This window comes from Scomber japonicus, chromosome 7 (assembly GCF_027409825.1).
Source record: "Scomber japonicus isolate fScoJap1 chromosome 7, fScoJap1.pri, whole genome shotgun sequence".
In the NCBI taxonomy this organism is placed as follows: domain Eukaryota; kingdom Metazoa; phylum Chordata; class Actinopteri; order Scombriformes; family Scombridae; genus Scomber; species Scomber japonicus.
Genome location: NC_070584.1, coordinates 15,275,925 through 15,292,168, shown reverse-complemented (window position 1 = coordinate 15,292,168; position 16,244 = coordinate 15,275,925). Strand labels below are relative to the sequence as shown.

Genomic DNA, 16,244 nt, shown 5'->3' with positions numbered 1-16,244 from the left:
CAGTTGTGTGTCAACAGGAATTTGCCTTAGAAGACGGAGAGAGAGAGAAAACGAGGGAGAGCTTGGAAGAAAAGGAGAGAGACTCTGGAAGAGTAAAGACTGCTTTCTTAAACCCAGCTAAGGGGACTGGACTTTCTGAGTGTGAGAGAGAGTGAGTGTGTGAGTGTGTGGGTTTGTGTGTGTGTGTGGCTGTGTAACCGGTGGAGGGCAGAGGAGTGGAGGGCCAGGGGACTAACCTGGCCATCAAACGGACTGGCAGCCTCTCCTCTCCTGGGATCATGTACCCACAGGGCAGGCATCCGGTAAGTACCTCCTTACGTCTCCTTCCCTTGACTGTCTGTCTCTCCCTCTTCATCTTTCTATCCAATCTCTTTTATGTCAAAAAGAGATATGTCTTTTATGTTTTTGTATCACTACTATCTTCCTCCTCTGTCTTATTTTTGCTACCCGTTTCTCTGTGCCTCTTCTTCATCTAACTTCTTCTTGTCCATCTGCTTCTTGGCTTCTCCTTGGTTTTGTGTCTTTGTTTTTCAGCCTCTCTCTGTTGTCCCTCTCTTGTTTAGTTATAGAGACTGTACTGTAACATGAGGAGCGAGACATGAGGGGAGGGGGTTGTTTGGGCTAAGAGATTCCCTGTTATATGTACACACACATACACACACCTCCCTCTCTGTCAGCTGCAACCAGGTGCCTTTGAGATCTTGTTGATGGTTAGCTGTGTAGGTGGCAGAAATGAGTCTGCACTACTCAGCTCGTGTGTGTGTGTGTGTGTGTGTGTGTGTGTGTGTGTGTGTGTGTGTGTGTATAAATGTCCATTTTTATTTAGTACTCTCTGTTTGTGTGTGTGGCAGCATGTGTTTGAAAATACATTTGTCTGTTAACATGTCCCCGCATGTGTGTAAATTGGTCTGTCTGACTGTCAGCTGCCCATTTGCTCATTACGGTTGCTAAGCAAACACTTGCGTGCACACACACACACAGACCATTTAATTGATAGTTAAATTCCACTTAATTCATTTCCATTACCACCAAGAAAGGTCGTGAGTGCTTCCCCTTTAATACCTCCTTAAAGTCCCTTCCCTCCTTCAGTTTCACCCTTCATCAGCAGTGAGAATTTGCTGTTAATTTACCTGCAAGGGTAAAATAAAGGTTAAACACATAGACTAAAAAGCACAGAAGGATGAATGACAGCTTAGGCTCAGTCTGGCTTAGGCCATTCGTTTCACAGGGGCCCCTGGTCCGGTTACTATAATCAGATTTGGTTGTCTGTCTCTTTGTATCTGCTACAAATGGGTCAGTGGCCACTTTGCCTTGCAGTCAGCCAGCCAGCCAACCACTCAGTCAGCCAGCCAACCAACTAGCCAGCCAGCCAGCTATCACACAGAATTATGAATGACATTTTCACAAGAGGAAGGCATGAGGAATCAATTATATGTACAGAGAGAATGCTAATAAGCCAGCCGCTGGAATAGACAAGGAGAGAGAAAACGCTGAGAGAAACAGAGACAAGTGAAAAACAAAGGGAGAAAATGAAAGATGTAAGAGCCAAGAAGGGGGGAAAAAAAGGAGAGAGAAAGAATTCTTTAAAAAGGCACGGCCGGGGGTGGAAAGAGAAATGAAAATGAATGAGAGATGCGAAGGAAGAATAGAGTGTGAACATTCCTCTGTTCTCTCCTTCAGAGGCGTATCAGAGAGTTCCTGCTGCGCTGCTCTGCGTTTGTGATAAAGTTCAATCCCAGATTGAGCCAACTCCAACCGATCGATAGGCTCTATCTCTCTCCTTCGCTCTCTCCTCTGTTTTTCTCCCTCTGTCTTTTCTGTTTCTCCTCCTTCTTCCTCTGCAGCCCCCCACCGACCCCCCCCCATCTGCCAGTGGAACTTTATTTCTGGTGTTGCTATGAAATGTGATCTGTGGAAGAGGTGTGAGGGTGCAAAGAACAGTTGTGTGTGTGCCTGCCTGCTTTTTTATTTTTGTGTGTTTATGGTTACAGACTGTGTGTGTGTGTGTGTGTGTGTGTGTGTGTGTGTGTGTGTGTGTGTGTGTGTGTGTGTGTGTGTGTGTATGGGCTTGAATATGTACATAGACTTTAGAGGGTTTGTCCCCATAAATTCAGAACAAGGTTACTCGTAAAATATGTAGTTCATCTTCATTTTTCTCTCTCTCTGCTTTTCCAAACACAGCTGGAATATGAATTTCTTGTTGACCACTTCCATAGACGTTCATTATTTAAGTACTTTAATTACCTATATTTACACCAAAATAGTCATATTAGGTATTTAATAGCTTTGATTATTTACTTTGGTTGACATGTTGGGTTTAAATTTAGCTCCTGGAAATAAATGATATCTTAAAAGACCACACTGGTTTTGCATGCTTTAGTCTACCAACAGTGTACCCTTAACATTATTTCCAATTTTCTAAAGCACACTAAACCATTTCCCGCCTTAAATCAGGTGTAGGTGGTGTTCTAAAAAAGAAAACAAAACAAAACAAAACCTGCCAGATTTTGGAAAATAAACCCCTCCTCCTGCAGCTCTCCCCTTTCCACATTCTGTCCTAAGCCCCTCCAACCAGACGACCACAGGCATATGCATGCAACACAACAGTATAACACCTTAGACTGCACTCACTCAAACACACAACTTCCCCTCGAGGTACAACAACCTTTATTAAACAGTAAACGGTAAACAGTTCACTTTCTTTGAAAATCTCTTGCTCCGGCATTGTCGATAAGATGTTGTGCTGTTCAGTTTCCCGTGAAATACAGGCAATAGTCCGATGATCACATGTTGCTTTTCATCCTGTTTTATGTTGATATTCTCACTTTTTACTCTTTCCTTCTGCAATTCGTGCAGTCCTGTCACTTCTGATGCACACAGATAGGCAGATAGGTAGGTGGACAGGCAGGTAGTCGGTTCAATTATTTCATTTGGCCTGAATTAGGTGATTGGTTGGACTTATTACAGGCCTGCACCATCCACTAATACTGTATTTTTTTCTTTTTTCTTTTTATTGTCAGGACATTTTAAATACTGTGCAGGGAGTTTTAGCAAATATATATAAAAAATGCTTCTAAAATACGTTACCTATCCTAGCTTTACATTTTTTTGTCAAAGTTATAGAATTCATACATTCAAGGAAGCTTCAACCTTTCAGAAAGTTGGCTGGCAGAGAGCATCTAGGAGCTGGTGTATGTTGTCAGATATTAAGCACACATAGACACTTTGTAAAAGACAAGATAGACATTACAATTTCTTGCGCTGAATGAAAAGAGTCAAATTTGGATTATGAACAGGCAGCAAACACCACAGATTTTTAAATTTGACATGTTACTGATCTGATTACATCGGTATATTTGTGAATAGCTTCCATTTTTGCATGTGTTGCATTCAGCAAGTTGCTGTTTAGCTGCTTAATTTCAGACATCACATGTCAGACCATTCATTGATTACACCACCAGATTTCTCCGAATACAGCAGTTTCCCTTTGACAACAGCATGACAACATGGTAATTAAACTGTGACCAAAAAGTACAGTAATGAATTGTGTACTGTAATATATTAAGAAGCACATTTTCAGATTCTTTGTGTCCGTGTGAAAATGGTCAGCAGTCACATAAAATCTCTTCAGTGATTCTCTTGCAAGCATGAAACTACACATCTGTTACGTCAGTGACTATACATCTGACTTCCCAGTAAACACGCCTGACTCTGTTCAGTCAGTAAGCTTGATGTATCCTTGCTGGTGTCAGTCAAACATACGATTTACTTCCTGTCAGCTGCAGACAGTCAGAGAGGACAGAGCTTTTCCCTCGGCGTCCCTTCGGAAGTGATAAGGAAGGTGTCTTCAGTCTAAATAGATTAAATGCACGTCCGGGGCTCAAGCAGCATTTTTTTTAATCAGAGAAGTCAGACTTTGTTCTCCTTCACTGACTGGGAGGAAAGAGTTCAAAAACCGAGGGCTGATTTGTCAGGCGAGTGGAGCTGTAATTGGTTCCACTGGATTTTTGTGGCAGAACTGTGTGAGTGTGTTTGTGTGTGTGGGGATATGTGAGGTGTTTTTGTTTTATATGTGTGTGTATTTGCCATGTGTGTAATTTCTTATTATGTGTGTGTGTCCCTTTGATGCTTTGTGTGTATACATTTTATATTATAACAGCAACAGCATGTGCCTTGTTTGTGTGTGCATGTGCATTTACATCTTCTGTGTGAGGTGTTGCTGCATGCGGCTTTCTAACTATGTGTGCGTTTGCAAGTGTAAAATGACTGTGTGTGAGTCCATCTATGTTTTGGTATGTTTATATGTGTGTATACCTTGTCCATGTTTATATTTGTCCTTGTATTCCTGTAAAAGCGCTTGTGTATATGTGTGCGTGCAGTTGTTTAAGTGTGTGTGTATTTGGCCCTGGAAGAGGAAGGGGAAAGGAGAGCAGCGGTTGTTTGTGTGTGTGTGTATGCACTTTGTGCCAACAACAATAACAATAAATAATGTCCTGGTCCGACCTCGACTGTTGCCGTGAATGTACAAGTCCTTGATTGGCTGCCACACCCCAGAGAGAAAAAGAGAGAGAGAGAGAGCGAGAAAGGGAGAGAAAGAGGATTTACTGTGTGTTTTCATGCTTGAGAAAGATGTCTATAACTTCTAGCATGCACTCAGTACTCACACGCACGTGTATATTATATCATTGTACATATAAATTCATGTTAACACAAGCACATATCTCACACATGCAAGTTTCTGTTCTTCTCTCAATATGTTTAATTAAAACTCCAGAGTCAAGGAAGGTTTGACCATGTGTGAGCACAGTTGAAATTGTCACCTCGTGTGTGTTCTGTATATACAGTATGTGTGTATATATTACACATTTTCTGCAGCCCTGGGAGCTGTGGTGGCTGTAAGAAGCCAGATCAAGGAGAGTTTATTCTGCCAGTGTATGATAAAGATGGTGGGTGCGTGTGTGAAAAAGAAAGCAAGAGGGAACGTAGGATATGGTTTGCCTCAGATGTACATTGTTGTCTCTGACTTGCAACATAGCAGTATTTCAAATTTCAAAATAGCAGTATTGATAGCAAATAAAATCTGGTCTGATCTTTATTATTTACATCATGAATCAACACCATTCAGTCACGTTGGAAATATATTTAATGACAAGAAAGCAACTGTTGAATTGTAGTCAGAAGTTAGGATTGGAGTGTGTTTAGGGGCAGAGAAGTGAAAAAGCAATTGTGTGGTAAAAACAAATAAGTTATTAGAAAAAATGTTTCAACCAACATGTATAATTGTGTGTGTGTGTGTGTGTGTGTGTGTGTGTGCGTGAGTGAGTGTGTGTGCATGGGGAGGGGTTCCTTTTCCTCCCACCCTGAGTAGGGTAACACTTTATTTTTACAGCCAAGTAAACAAACTAATGCCAAATATGTGGCCACGGGAATCACATATGCTCCATTAATGAGGGCAGAGCTTCAGTGAGAGTATTTGTGTGTGTCTTACAGTTGGATTTTGACGTGTTTGTTTGTGTGCAAATGTGTATGAAATGGAAATTGTGAGCGTTTTAATTTTGTCATCACAGTGGCAGTACATGCTCAACTACTTAGCTGACGTATGTGCTGATGTATAGAGAGATTTTTTTGCAACATTCCCCCCAACATTTGTGGCTGTAATGAAAGCCACGTACAGTACACAGCACAGTGGATTGATGACATCCTTCCTCCTTTTCTTTGTCCTAAACTTATTTACTTTTAATTGCATTCAGCATTTCAAAGGCAACCCCACAAAAAGGCAAAATTCAAGTAAAAACAATACAGCTGGAGTCAGACGACCCACAGAACAAGCAAAAAAGTCATAGAGCCCAACCATAAACTTATAGTCAGACATCAGCATCCACCCAGATTAAGTCTGCTCTCTGATTACAAAAAACAGGTCATTTTCTATCCTCAAATCCTCTTCTCTGTTCTTCTCTTTGTCATTAAAAGAAATCGGAGCGAGACTTGGATGAAGTCCAGACACTCTTTTTGGTTGCCAATCTTTCCCTGATTTGTAATCCACCACTGGTTTAGCGACTGATTGGTGAGCTGCAGTATTAACTGAGTAGCTCTCTGACTGACTGACTGACTGACTTGTTAACTGGTTAATCAGTGGTCATGCTGATTGTTTGAGTCTTTTAGTTTACTGGCTGGTTGGCTAGCTGAATGACTAACTGAGTGTTGGCTTGTTAATTGACTGTCAGACTGAATGCCTGGACACTGAATGACTGACTGGCAAGTTGGCAGAGTGACTGAGTGGCAAAGAAGTTCAGCGGCTCTCAGCACAGTGAGAGGGCCACTAACTCAAAATGAGCTTTTATTGTTCGGTAGCTGGCTGTGTGGCTCTCTCTGAGTTAGCAAGACCTTTTAGTGGTCTGTGGAGGTGCAAGCAAAACAGAGAAAGTGCAAAAAATATGAGGGCGTCATAAAAAGCTGGCTGATATGTTAGTTACATTACTATTTTTCACTGCAGCCCTTCAGTCATTTATTCACACTCAGACCAAAGCACTGAGCTGTCGCGTATGTTGCTGCTCACATCAGCAGACACAAACACATACACACACACACACACACACACACACACAAACACACACACACACACACACACAGAGGCATGTTCACAAGGGGCACTGACACTCCTCTGCCACACTTGGTATTTCTCATCTATTCGTGTGCCTTTTTCCTAAATATTTCACCGGCTGATTATTATTTCATGTGCTATCTGAATGTGTCTCTGCTTGTCTTGGAGAGACACATGCAAAAAGGAAGAACAAAGGAGATAAGAAGGAGAAGTAAAGAATGAAAGGAGAGAAAAAGCTGGTGGTGGGGTGAGATGGAGCAGTAGGAGAGAGGGCACAAGAAAGAGAAAATGTTTTGTTTGTGGGTGTTTTGCTCAAATGAATGCATCCATGCATAGGCATGCCTGCGTATGCCATGTGAATACTTATGTGTCGGTAGTGTGCCAGGGGCTAAACACAGAGACAGAGAAGACAAGCAGACAGATAGAATCATTTCTTTCCCAATCACTCCCAGACCTGCATCTGTTTCACAGTTGCTGTCTCTATCATGCAGCCACTGCCAGCGGTGGAAAAACAGGCAGCTGCTTGAACAGAAAAGTTCCATGTGATGGAGGACAGACAGTCAGTGAGACTGACAGAGGCAGATCCAGCCAGGCTGACCTAATATTCATACATACAGAATTTGAAGGAAAGTTGAAGCGCAACTTAAAGTAAGTGATGTAAGTTGCAGGGGGGAGGCAAACTGCAAGATTCAGTCACTTGGAGATGCTAATTGAAGTAAGAAGTTACATTTTCAACTGTGTGTAGGGCTACCGTCCTAAGCCTCCAAATCCATTGTTTTGTTTGTTGAACTATTTTTTTAGCTGTATCATTGCAGGACAACAGTATGGCATACTATACACTTCACGGACTTACTCTTGTCTCAAATTCACCTATCTACAAAAACAAACAAACAGAAATAGGGAAAGATGATGGAAACAGTGGTCAGACCAAAGCCGTGCAGCTCAACTGTTTGCTGGTCCGACACTCTCAACTACTTCTGAACCAAATGCTAGTACAGCCTCCACTACTGCTGTTCAGTGATTTACCAGGGCATTTTTGACTGTGTAGAAGTTTTTTTTCACATCACAGATGATGAACAAAGGCATTAAAATGTGATTCTTACAGGATAAACATAAGATACACTCACTGGCCTAACCTGCGCAATCTAATCCAATCAAATACAGCAGCTCTGCTATAAATTCTACATTTATGAAACTTGTGCATTTAAGCATTTAAGGGGGGGAATCCCCCCTATTTTGAAAAATGAATTTCAGGCCCTGCAGACAGAAGACTGGCAACACACCTTGCTAGCATGTAATCAATGCAGGTTTTAAAAATTCAGAAAATCGACTTTACAAATGTTTTATGAGGACTTGTTTGTTGTTTGCTTAAAGGAAAACTCCAAATGGCATCTTTAAAATGTTATTTTTTATGCCATAAATATTCTATATTCTTCATGCTAGTATATGCTAGTTCTGGCCACCCTCTTCGCTGGTATCTGCCATTTTATCATATTTATCATATTTAACATTTACTGTTTATTCAGGCCATGCAATCAAACTCATGACAGCCTGACAGGTGATGGTTATGGCCACTAGGTCCCACCTCCGCCCTGATATGTGATATTGTGAAACAGGCTTCACTCGCCACTCGTCCCCTTGCCTTACTCTCCTCCTCCTCCTCCTCCTCCTCCTCCTCCCCCTCCATAGATAATCCTTCCTAATTCTCTGCCTGCCCGTGCCAGCTCGTCCAAATTGTGATTGACTGCTGTCCCACATGGTACTTGTGTGTATGTGTGTGTGATTGTGCTCAAGTGACCCTTCCCTCACTTCCTCCCCCCTCCTACGCATCCACCTCCTAGATTAACCGGATCAGTTTTGGGTTTCAGGATCCCCTCTGCTGGCTGCCAGAGTGCTCACACACACACACACACGTATACAAATATACACACATGAAAACACAGGAGGCGATAGGCTGTTTTTTTGGCTCACCGTGACGCTCCATTGGACCCCTAACAGTCTGGGCTACCATCTGTCACAGTACAGGAGAGACCAAACACACACACACACACACACACACACACACACACACACACACACACACACACACACACACACACATACACACACACACACTCATACTCCAACCACAAATGTTTGTTCTGGTGCACATACGGCATTACTTGCTGATGCCTCCATCTTTGTAAACATTGCAGAAAGATGCACATACATCCACTTCCATTACTTTTTAGCTCATTTTTCCTCTCATGTTTTACCCTTACCTGAATCTCCTATTATTACTAATAAGCGTGAACTAATTTAATTCCAGCTTTCCATACTATTCCCTACATCCTGACAGACAGAGCTCAGCACAGGCAGGGGATATTTCTCCTTTTGCCTGCCTGCAGACCTTATAACTCACACATTTTTTTTGTATTTTTCATTTCCTCTCTGCTCATAAGAAGTTTTATAGCTCTCGGGTTCACAAAAGTCATTCATAAAGGTGCAACTGGCATATCAAAAGTAAGACATTTTTCGAGTTTTTGTCCAATAAAGTAGATGAAAGAAAATTCAAATCTCTCTCATCAGCACACTACAGAGGATGCCATGTTGACACTAACGGTTGTCACTCCCAGATCTCTTGTATAATCCTGATCTCTGACTATGGGCTTTGTTCTGTGACTTAGTGCTGCTGATGTAACCCGCCAGCAGCACTTTGTCTGTGTGCATCCGCATGAGTTTGTGTCTGTGTGTTCATGTGTTCATGGTAGCAGATGGTGGGAGCATTACCACAGACCGATGGACAGTGCACAGGGTAGAGCGACTAGGCTGTGTTGACTACAGCAAAGACAGCATGACTCTCTCCCCGTCTCTCTCTCCTTCTCTCTCTCTCCGTCTCTTCGTCTTCTTCCTATCCCCTGGGTGTCAGACGGATGAATGGCTGGCTATCTCTCTCAGTCAGCAGCCATGCCGCTCTTTCATCATCCGTCTCTCTGCTCGTTCTTTCATTCCTCTGTAAGAATGTCAGGTCTAGTCTATCACTCCCTCCATTCCTCAATCCATCCATCCCTCCCTTTGTCAGATGAGTATCTATCTCTCTTCTACCTTTTTTCCTCACGTCAATCTATCCCTCCATCCCTACTCTTCCTCCCACTGTGGGGTTGTGTGTATGCTTGTGTGTACTCCAAGTGTAAATGTGCAAGTGCAGGCCCTGTGTGTGGTTGCATGCAGTTGTGTGTGTGTGTGTGTGTGTGTGTGTGTGTGTGTGTGTGTGTGTGTGTGTGTGTGTGTGTGTGTTGTGCTTTACAGTGTGCTCATGGCTATGTGGGCTTGTGTGTATGTGTGTATCTGTGTGTGCCAGATCGCTATCTATCCCCCCCTCCCTCCCCTACTGAGTGTGTGTGGTGTGAATCAAGGTCAGTGGGGATCTGTTGGCAGACACCCCCCCTTCCTATCCATCCCGCCCCCCGCCACTCCCACACACACACACACACACACACAGACGGTTTGTGTATGTTGTGCCCATCCAGCCATCTAGATGTCCCCGCTATGCCTGCCTCAGCTCAGTTTAGCTCAGCTCAGCTCGGCTCTGCGGATTAATTACTGGGGAACCCACCGCATCTCTGACCTCCACCATTGGACTAATTGAAATCTAATTGAATTGTGCTTGTCTAGACTAATGAAGCCCCGCCACTGAAACCGCCAATCTTTTAGCCGTAGCTGCAGGCCGATAGCCACCCAGCTGCACAAGTAGCGACTGCACTGTACAGTTCAGATTGGATGAATGGATGAGTAGATGGATGGATGGTGAACAGATGAACAAATGTCTGGATGGATGGATTCATTCTTTGCTTAGTTAGTTAAATTACCAAGTAAAGAGACATAGTCTATATAATTTGTGATATAATTATTGGAAAATCGTAAAGTTGACTAGATCAATTCCAACCAAAATGTCCGTCCTTATTTGAGACATTAGATCCGAGGGGTCATATCAAAGATGCACTTAGTATTAAGGCTGCAACGATTTGTAACTATTATGATAATGGAGTTATCATTTTGAGTATTTTTTTTAAAGAAAAGTCACTTTTTAAAAAAATTCCAGCTTCTCAAACTGAATATTTTCTGGTTTCTTTAGCCCTCTATGACAGTTAACTAAATATTCTTGGGTTGTGGTCTGTTGGTTGGGACAAAAAAAGATATTTGAGGATGTCACAGTGGGCTTTGGGAAACAGTGATCAAGATTTTTCACCCATTTTGTGGCATTTTATAGACCCAAATAACTAATCGATTAATTGAGAAAATAATTGATAATGAAAATAATTATTAGTTGCAGCCCTAGTTAGCATCTTCACTGTTTGTCGGTTCCAAGCTTAAGTGAAGTGGAACTTAATTTAGAGAACGCGGCAATATTGAGCAAGAAATTTCACTACACCAGTGTCTTAAATTAGAGAATTTCCTCTTTTACTTGTACTTGTATTAGCTTTACAGTAAATTTAATATGTACAAATCACTTGTTCACCACTGCAGGGTTCTGTGTTCAGTCCTCAGCTGAGGTGCTTCCAGCTGGGTTGGGCACCCCATCAACACAGTGGGTTGTATTTTCAGAGAGGTACGCCAGTGTCCTTGTCTATGTGCAGTCAGCTCACAGACAGGAAACCTCTGCAGAGGGAAGTGGGATCTAGGTGGGACAGCGTGAACCTCAATGTTCCTGGTGAGGCTGCTCACTGACAGGTGACTCAACGTAATTGAAAAGAAGTGGTAGACACCAGGCAGACTGCGCCCTCGTCAACAATGTCCCAAAAGGCTCCCACACTGAATTGAAAATTACTGAAGCCACTCCAAATTGGGAGAAAGAAAGAGAAAATATAAAAAAAGATGGTATAATCTTACATGAAAATCTCCTCTGACAATCCACTATGTCAAAAAACCCCACAACCACTTCTGCTTACTCTAGATTTCCCTGACTGCAAACTAAACCCCATTCCCAAACATAAACAACTACAGCATCAAAAAACATTCACAGTGCCCTTGTTTCTCAAACCTCATGACAACTATAGTGGAAGAGGGTGGCTGTCGAAAGCGCTTTAGACAGACATGGAGGGCTGGTGCTGGTGGTGGTGGGGGGGCGGGGGGGGTGGACCCCTGGGAGGTGCTTGTTTTGTTGGGCCTTCTTTAGCTTTTAGCAGGTGAGAGACGGTGCCGTGATTCCCTATAAGTTATTCATTTGACGTTTCCTCCCTTCTCAGCTCTTTGTAGGCTGGAATACATTAGCAACCTGGCAGAGTGGAAAGGATGCTAATGTGGAAGAGAGGGAGAGGGAGAGGAAGAAAGGATGGGGGCAGTGGTGGGAAGGAGGCAGAGTCATTAGAGGAGGAGGAGAACAGAGACAGAGAGGACAAGGCTTTATGATGTGTGGGAAGGGGAAGTGACCTTCCCTCTCACTTTCATCTTGGCTTTTTTCTCCTCTGGACTTGCTCTCTGACACACATGCACACATACCCACACACACATCTAAAGCTTCATACCCACACACAGGCACACACTAAAAGGTATAGGGACATGCAGGAGTATATGCACATACACATGCAGCCTACCCTAAATGCACACAATCTTTTCTTGAACAAGCACACACCTCATAGTCCATTTTTCATCCTTGCTTTCTCATCCTCAATCTTTCTCTTTCTTTTTCCTGTGAAGGTCCCCTTGCAGCCTGGCCAGTCTTTCAAGTTCACAGTCCTGGAAACTCTGGACCGTATCAAGGAGGAATTCCAGTTCCTCCAGGCGCAGTATCACAGGTACACACACAGTAAACCTTATACACCCGAGTTATACACGCACACATAAAATATAAATATTTTGAAACTATACACGTATGCATATCTCCATCTGGTATGGATACACATGAATTCACTTCATAACTGTCAATGATCACCATTAATTTCTTTCTAACAATTAAAAGTTAGTATGAATGTTATGAGGAATTATACTTTTCTACACTTGTAATCATTATAAACACAACTCATTGTGATTTAATTCAGTGCAAGTGGGTTTTGAATTCTTGAGTATATAAACCTATAAAGATAATATAACAGCTTGCAAGTGCTGTCCTTTAATCTTTATCACTGTACTGAATGTCCAAAATATATGAAACTGACTATCTCAAAGATTCAAATGCTTCTGTAAGGAAGTAGTGACTTTGCCTACATCTACCGTATATTTTGCCTCCTTTGCAACAGGTACACATTTAATTTGAGAAATTAGTAAGGCATATTGTATTTTACCTTAATGCACTATATTACTTTGAATACATTAAGTTAATGTCTAATGCATTGTATTTCCAGTTACTCATTTTGATATTATAAAGTAAAAAAAGTATATTTGATCTAACCTCAGAATTTTTCTTTTGATTTCTACCCGTTATGTCTGCCACTTGCTCTTATCCTCACATTTTTGTACAGTATAACTGAAGTTGTAGATATTTGTGTAGCTAGCACAAAGGTCTTCTTTATATTCTTCTACTGGAGGTCACTGATGTTCATACTATCATATGGATAATCAGAAGTGACCTTGACTGAGATAGATAAACCATTGTAGGTTAAAACATCCAACATCTTGCTCACATCTCAGTGAGCAGACTGAACAGCCTGCTGTGACACACAACATTTCTGTGCTACAAAGCTTTGAACTAGTGTATCTTAGTGACACACAAAGATATAAAAAGCTACATACTGTATATCTTTCATGTGCAACATCAATGGTGTACATGATTAGTGTCCATTACAGTCCACAAATTACAGCCAACTGTCAGCATGACACTGTATCTTCTCATTATATAAAACCTGTTAGTCCATATAAAGCTCAGCGTTAGCTTCTCTGAATATTGTCAGATAAAACTAGTAAAATCTGAAAGTCTTTCCCATCTCAACACCTAAACAGTTCAGACATGTGCAGGCATGATCACAGGTCATAATCAGTGACTGTGCATTTGTAAAACATTTGAATACAACATTTGAAAATAACCAAACCCAGAAATGAGTCACAACCAACTAAAATTCCAACCAAAACATCATATGTACACAAGCAGACTCACTCACACACTCACTGTACTGTACAGCTGGTGTGATGAATAGTAATAGTGTGAAAGACACACCCTGCTGGCTGTTGCTGAAGGTGATATTTTTCCGTGACCCTTTAAGCAGTAATAGGTAACTGGACTGTATGTCTAGAAATATTTTTTGTACCCTTACATGGCCATAAACTGTGTTTGACCTCTGCAATACCTAAGTCCTGCGAATATTATAATTTATTTCAGTGGATGCAAATAAACCATTTAATCCGTGTGTTTGTGTGTGTGTGTGTCCTTTTTTCGTCCTTGTACAGCCTGAAACTGGAGTGTGAGAAGCTGGCCAGTGAGAAGACTGAGATGCAGAGGCACTACATCATGGTGAGTCCAATCAGACCTGTTCCAGAGCTGTATGGTGATTTGTCAGTCTGACTGGGCCACTCAGAAACTTTGAAAAGACTCTGATGGATTCCTATATAGGAAATATAATCAGGGGAGTTGTACCTGTGCTTTTGATTGGCTGGAGTGACGTTGCTGTTGATGTCATTCAGGGGTTAATTCTCTGTTTTTCTGCCTGCTTGCTTCAAACTTTTTTTCTTCAAACTTTTTCTCTCTTGCAAGTCTCTCTGTATGAATTTATGTATTTCATTTACATTAATAACTTAACAAAGCAATAAATAAACACTTAAAATCATATTGAAATGGAAAAATCTGGCCTCTATTGGGTTGATAACGTACATTTGTAATGTCTGGTAATTATTTACTACTTTACTAAAACATTTTATATGTTGTGTAAGAGTAGAACACCGTTTTAAATGTCCACAATATAGTTATGGAAACCTTAACTTTAGTGTTTTTTCTGTTTTTGAACACAGTTTCTTTTGCTCCCATACCTCCATCCAAAATGTACTTTTTATATCTCTCTCCATTTTTTCTCCACACCATCAGACTCCCTGTCATGCTCAGTCTCTTTGTCTTTTCTTTCTGTTTTTTTCCTCTTTCTCTCATGCACTAACAGCCTGAGCTCCCTCTGTGTGTCGGTGTGTTTGTGCGACTAAAGGCTCACATGTATCGTAAGCCATCGTCTGTGGTACAAAACCCACACAGAGCCGACCAGAATACGATATGCACCATCTGCTAAGCTGCTCGCATTTCATAAACCTGGGAGAGCAGGCAGGATCAGGGCCGTAAGCTAGATAGACACAAAGATGGATAGACAAAAAAAATGAGAGAGAGGGAGTGAGACAGAAAGGGAGAGAGAATCAGACAGGCAGATAGACTGTCAAATAGACTGAGTGTGTGAGAAAAGCAGACAGACAGGGTAACTGGCAGACAGGCAAATAGATATAGAAGCACACCGACAGACAGGCAGAAGATAAACAGATAGAAAACACAAACACACACACACACACACACACACACACACACACACACAGCATAAACACATTATTTTATTCTACACTGTCCCACACCCCACACAGATCCTTGTCCTCCTTTCCTCATGAGGACCTTCCATTAAACATATTGATTGTTAAGCACTTAACATTATTTTAATTCATGCAGTAGCTCATAATGTAAATGCCAAAGACTATCAAAACCTGTCAAAATGTCACATCAATATTTCCTCAAATAGAGAATATGTAATGAAACAAATTGTCTGATATTGCTATAGCATATTACATTTATTACTGATACTAATGATAGCACTGTCTAAGAGTGTAGTAGTCTGAATTCATAAGCAGTAAAGCTCAATTCTGGTCTGGTATGCTTTTGTTAGCAAATGTTTGGTAGATATTGCTGTATTGATGTAACTGACAGTATTAGGCCAGTTCAGTTTATCTAACTTTTCTTATTGTGCCTTTTCCAGTTATTATCAGTGGAAGCACAAGTTATGTAATCTTGCTTTAAAGTTAATAGTTATTCAGTATTCTTATGCTTGAGTTACGGCGTAATCTCCTCATTCGGGTTTGCCATATTTTTAGGATTTATCACATCTCAACTCAATACAGGGACTTTTTTTAATGACATTTTAAAGTTATTACATTCTGTCAGTTGCATAAACAAAATACAACTTGACATAAATCGCATACTGAAAAACAAGAAATTAATTCAAGAGCAACATCAAAAAGTTGTTGAGGTTTTGTCAAGTATCCTCAACTACCCAAACACAAACCCTCAACTGGTCATTAGAAAACAGAAGAACTTGCCAAACTAACCTCATTTCATAAAAATATCCCCACTGTTCTAAAACTCAAATTGTTTCTTAAAGAGAGAGCGGAGAGTACAAGAAGACACATGTGCACATAAATATGGCACAGTGAGGAACACACACAAAGAAAACCCTCTGAAACCACAGACTTTTCAGAAACACCCACTTCCCTAATCTCAGGCACTCCCCATTTTAGCTGTGGTTTCACAGAATTGCTGTGTTGAACAAACCACCCAGACAAACATCCACCTTCTACACTGTAAATCCTCAACCCCCCCCTTATACAAAAGGAGTGGTAGCGTGACAGCATGGATGCAGTTCCCTGTCTCACCATAGACAGGGGCATAGGATGACATTTGAGCATATTAAATGTCACAGCCTTTGTGACCATT

At 41.4% G+C, this 16,244-nt stretch overlaps 1 protein-coding gene across 1 annotated transcript in view; it reads left to right on the top strand.

Annotated features, from left to right (window-relative positions):
• Positions 1 to 278: 278 nt before the first annotated feature.
• Positions 279 to 16,244, top strand: part of tle2b (TLE family member 2, transcriptional corepressor b) — a 78,186-nt gene continuing 62,220 nt past the window's right edge. The window contains 3 exon segments of the mRNA XM_053323177.1: positions 279 to 302; positions 12,278 to 12,375; positions 13,961 to 14,024. Coding sequence (XP_053179152.1) covers positions 279 to 302; positions 12,278 to 12,375; positions 13,961 to 14,024 — 186 coding nt within the window.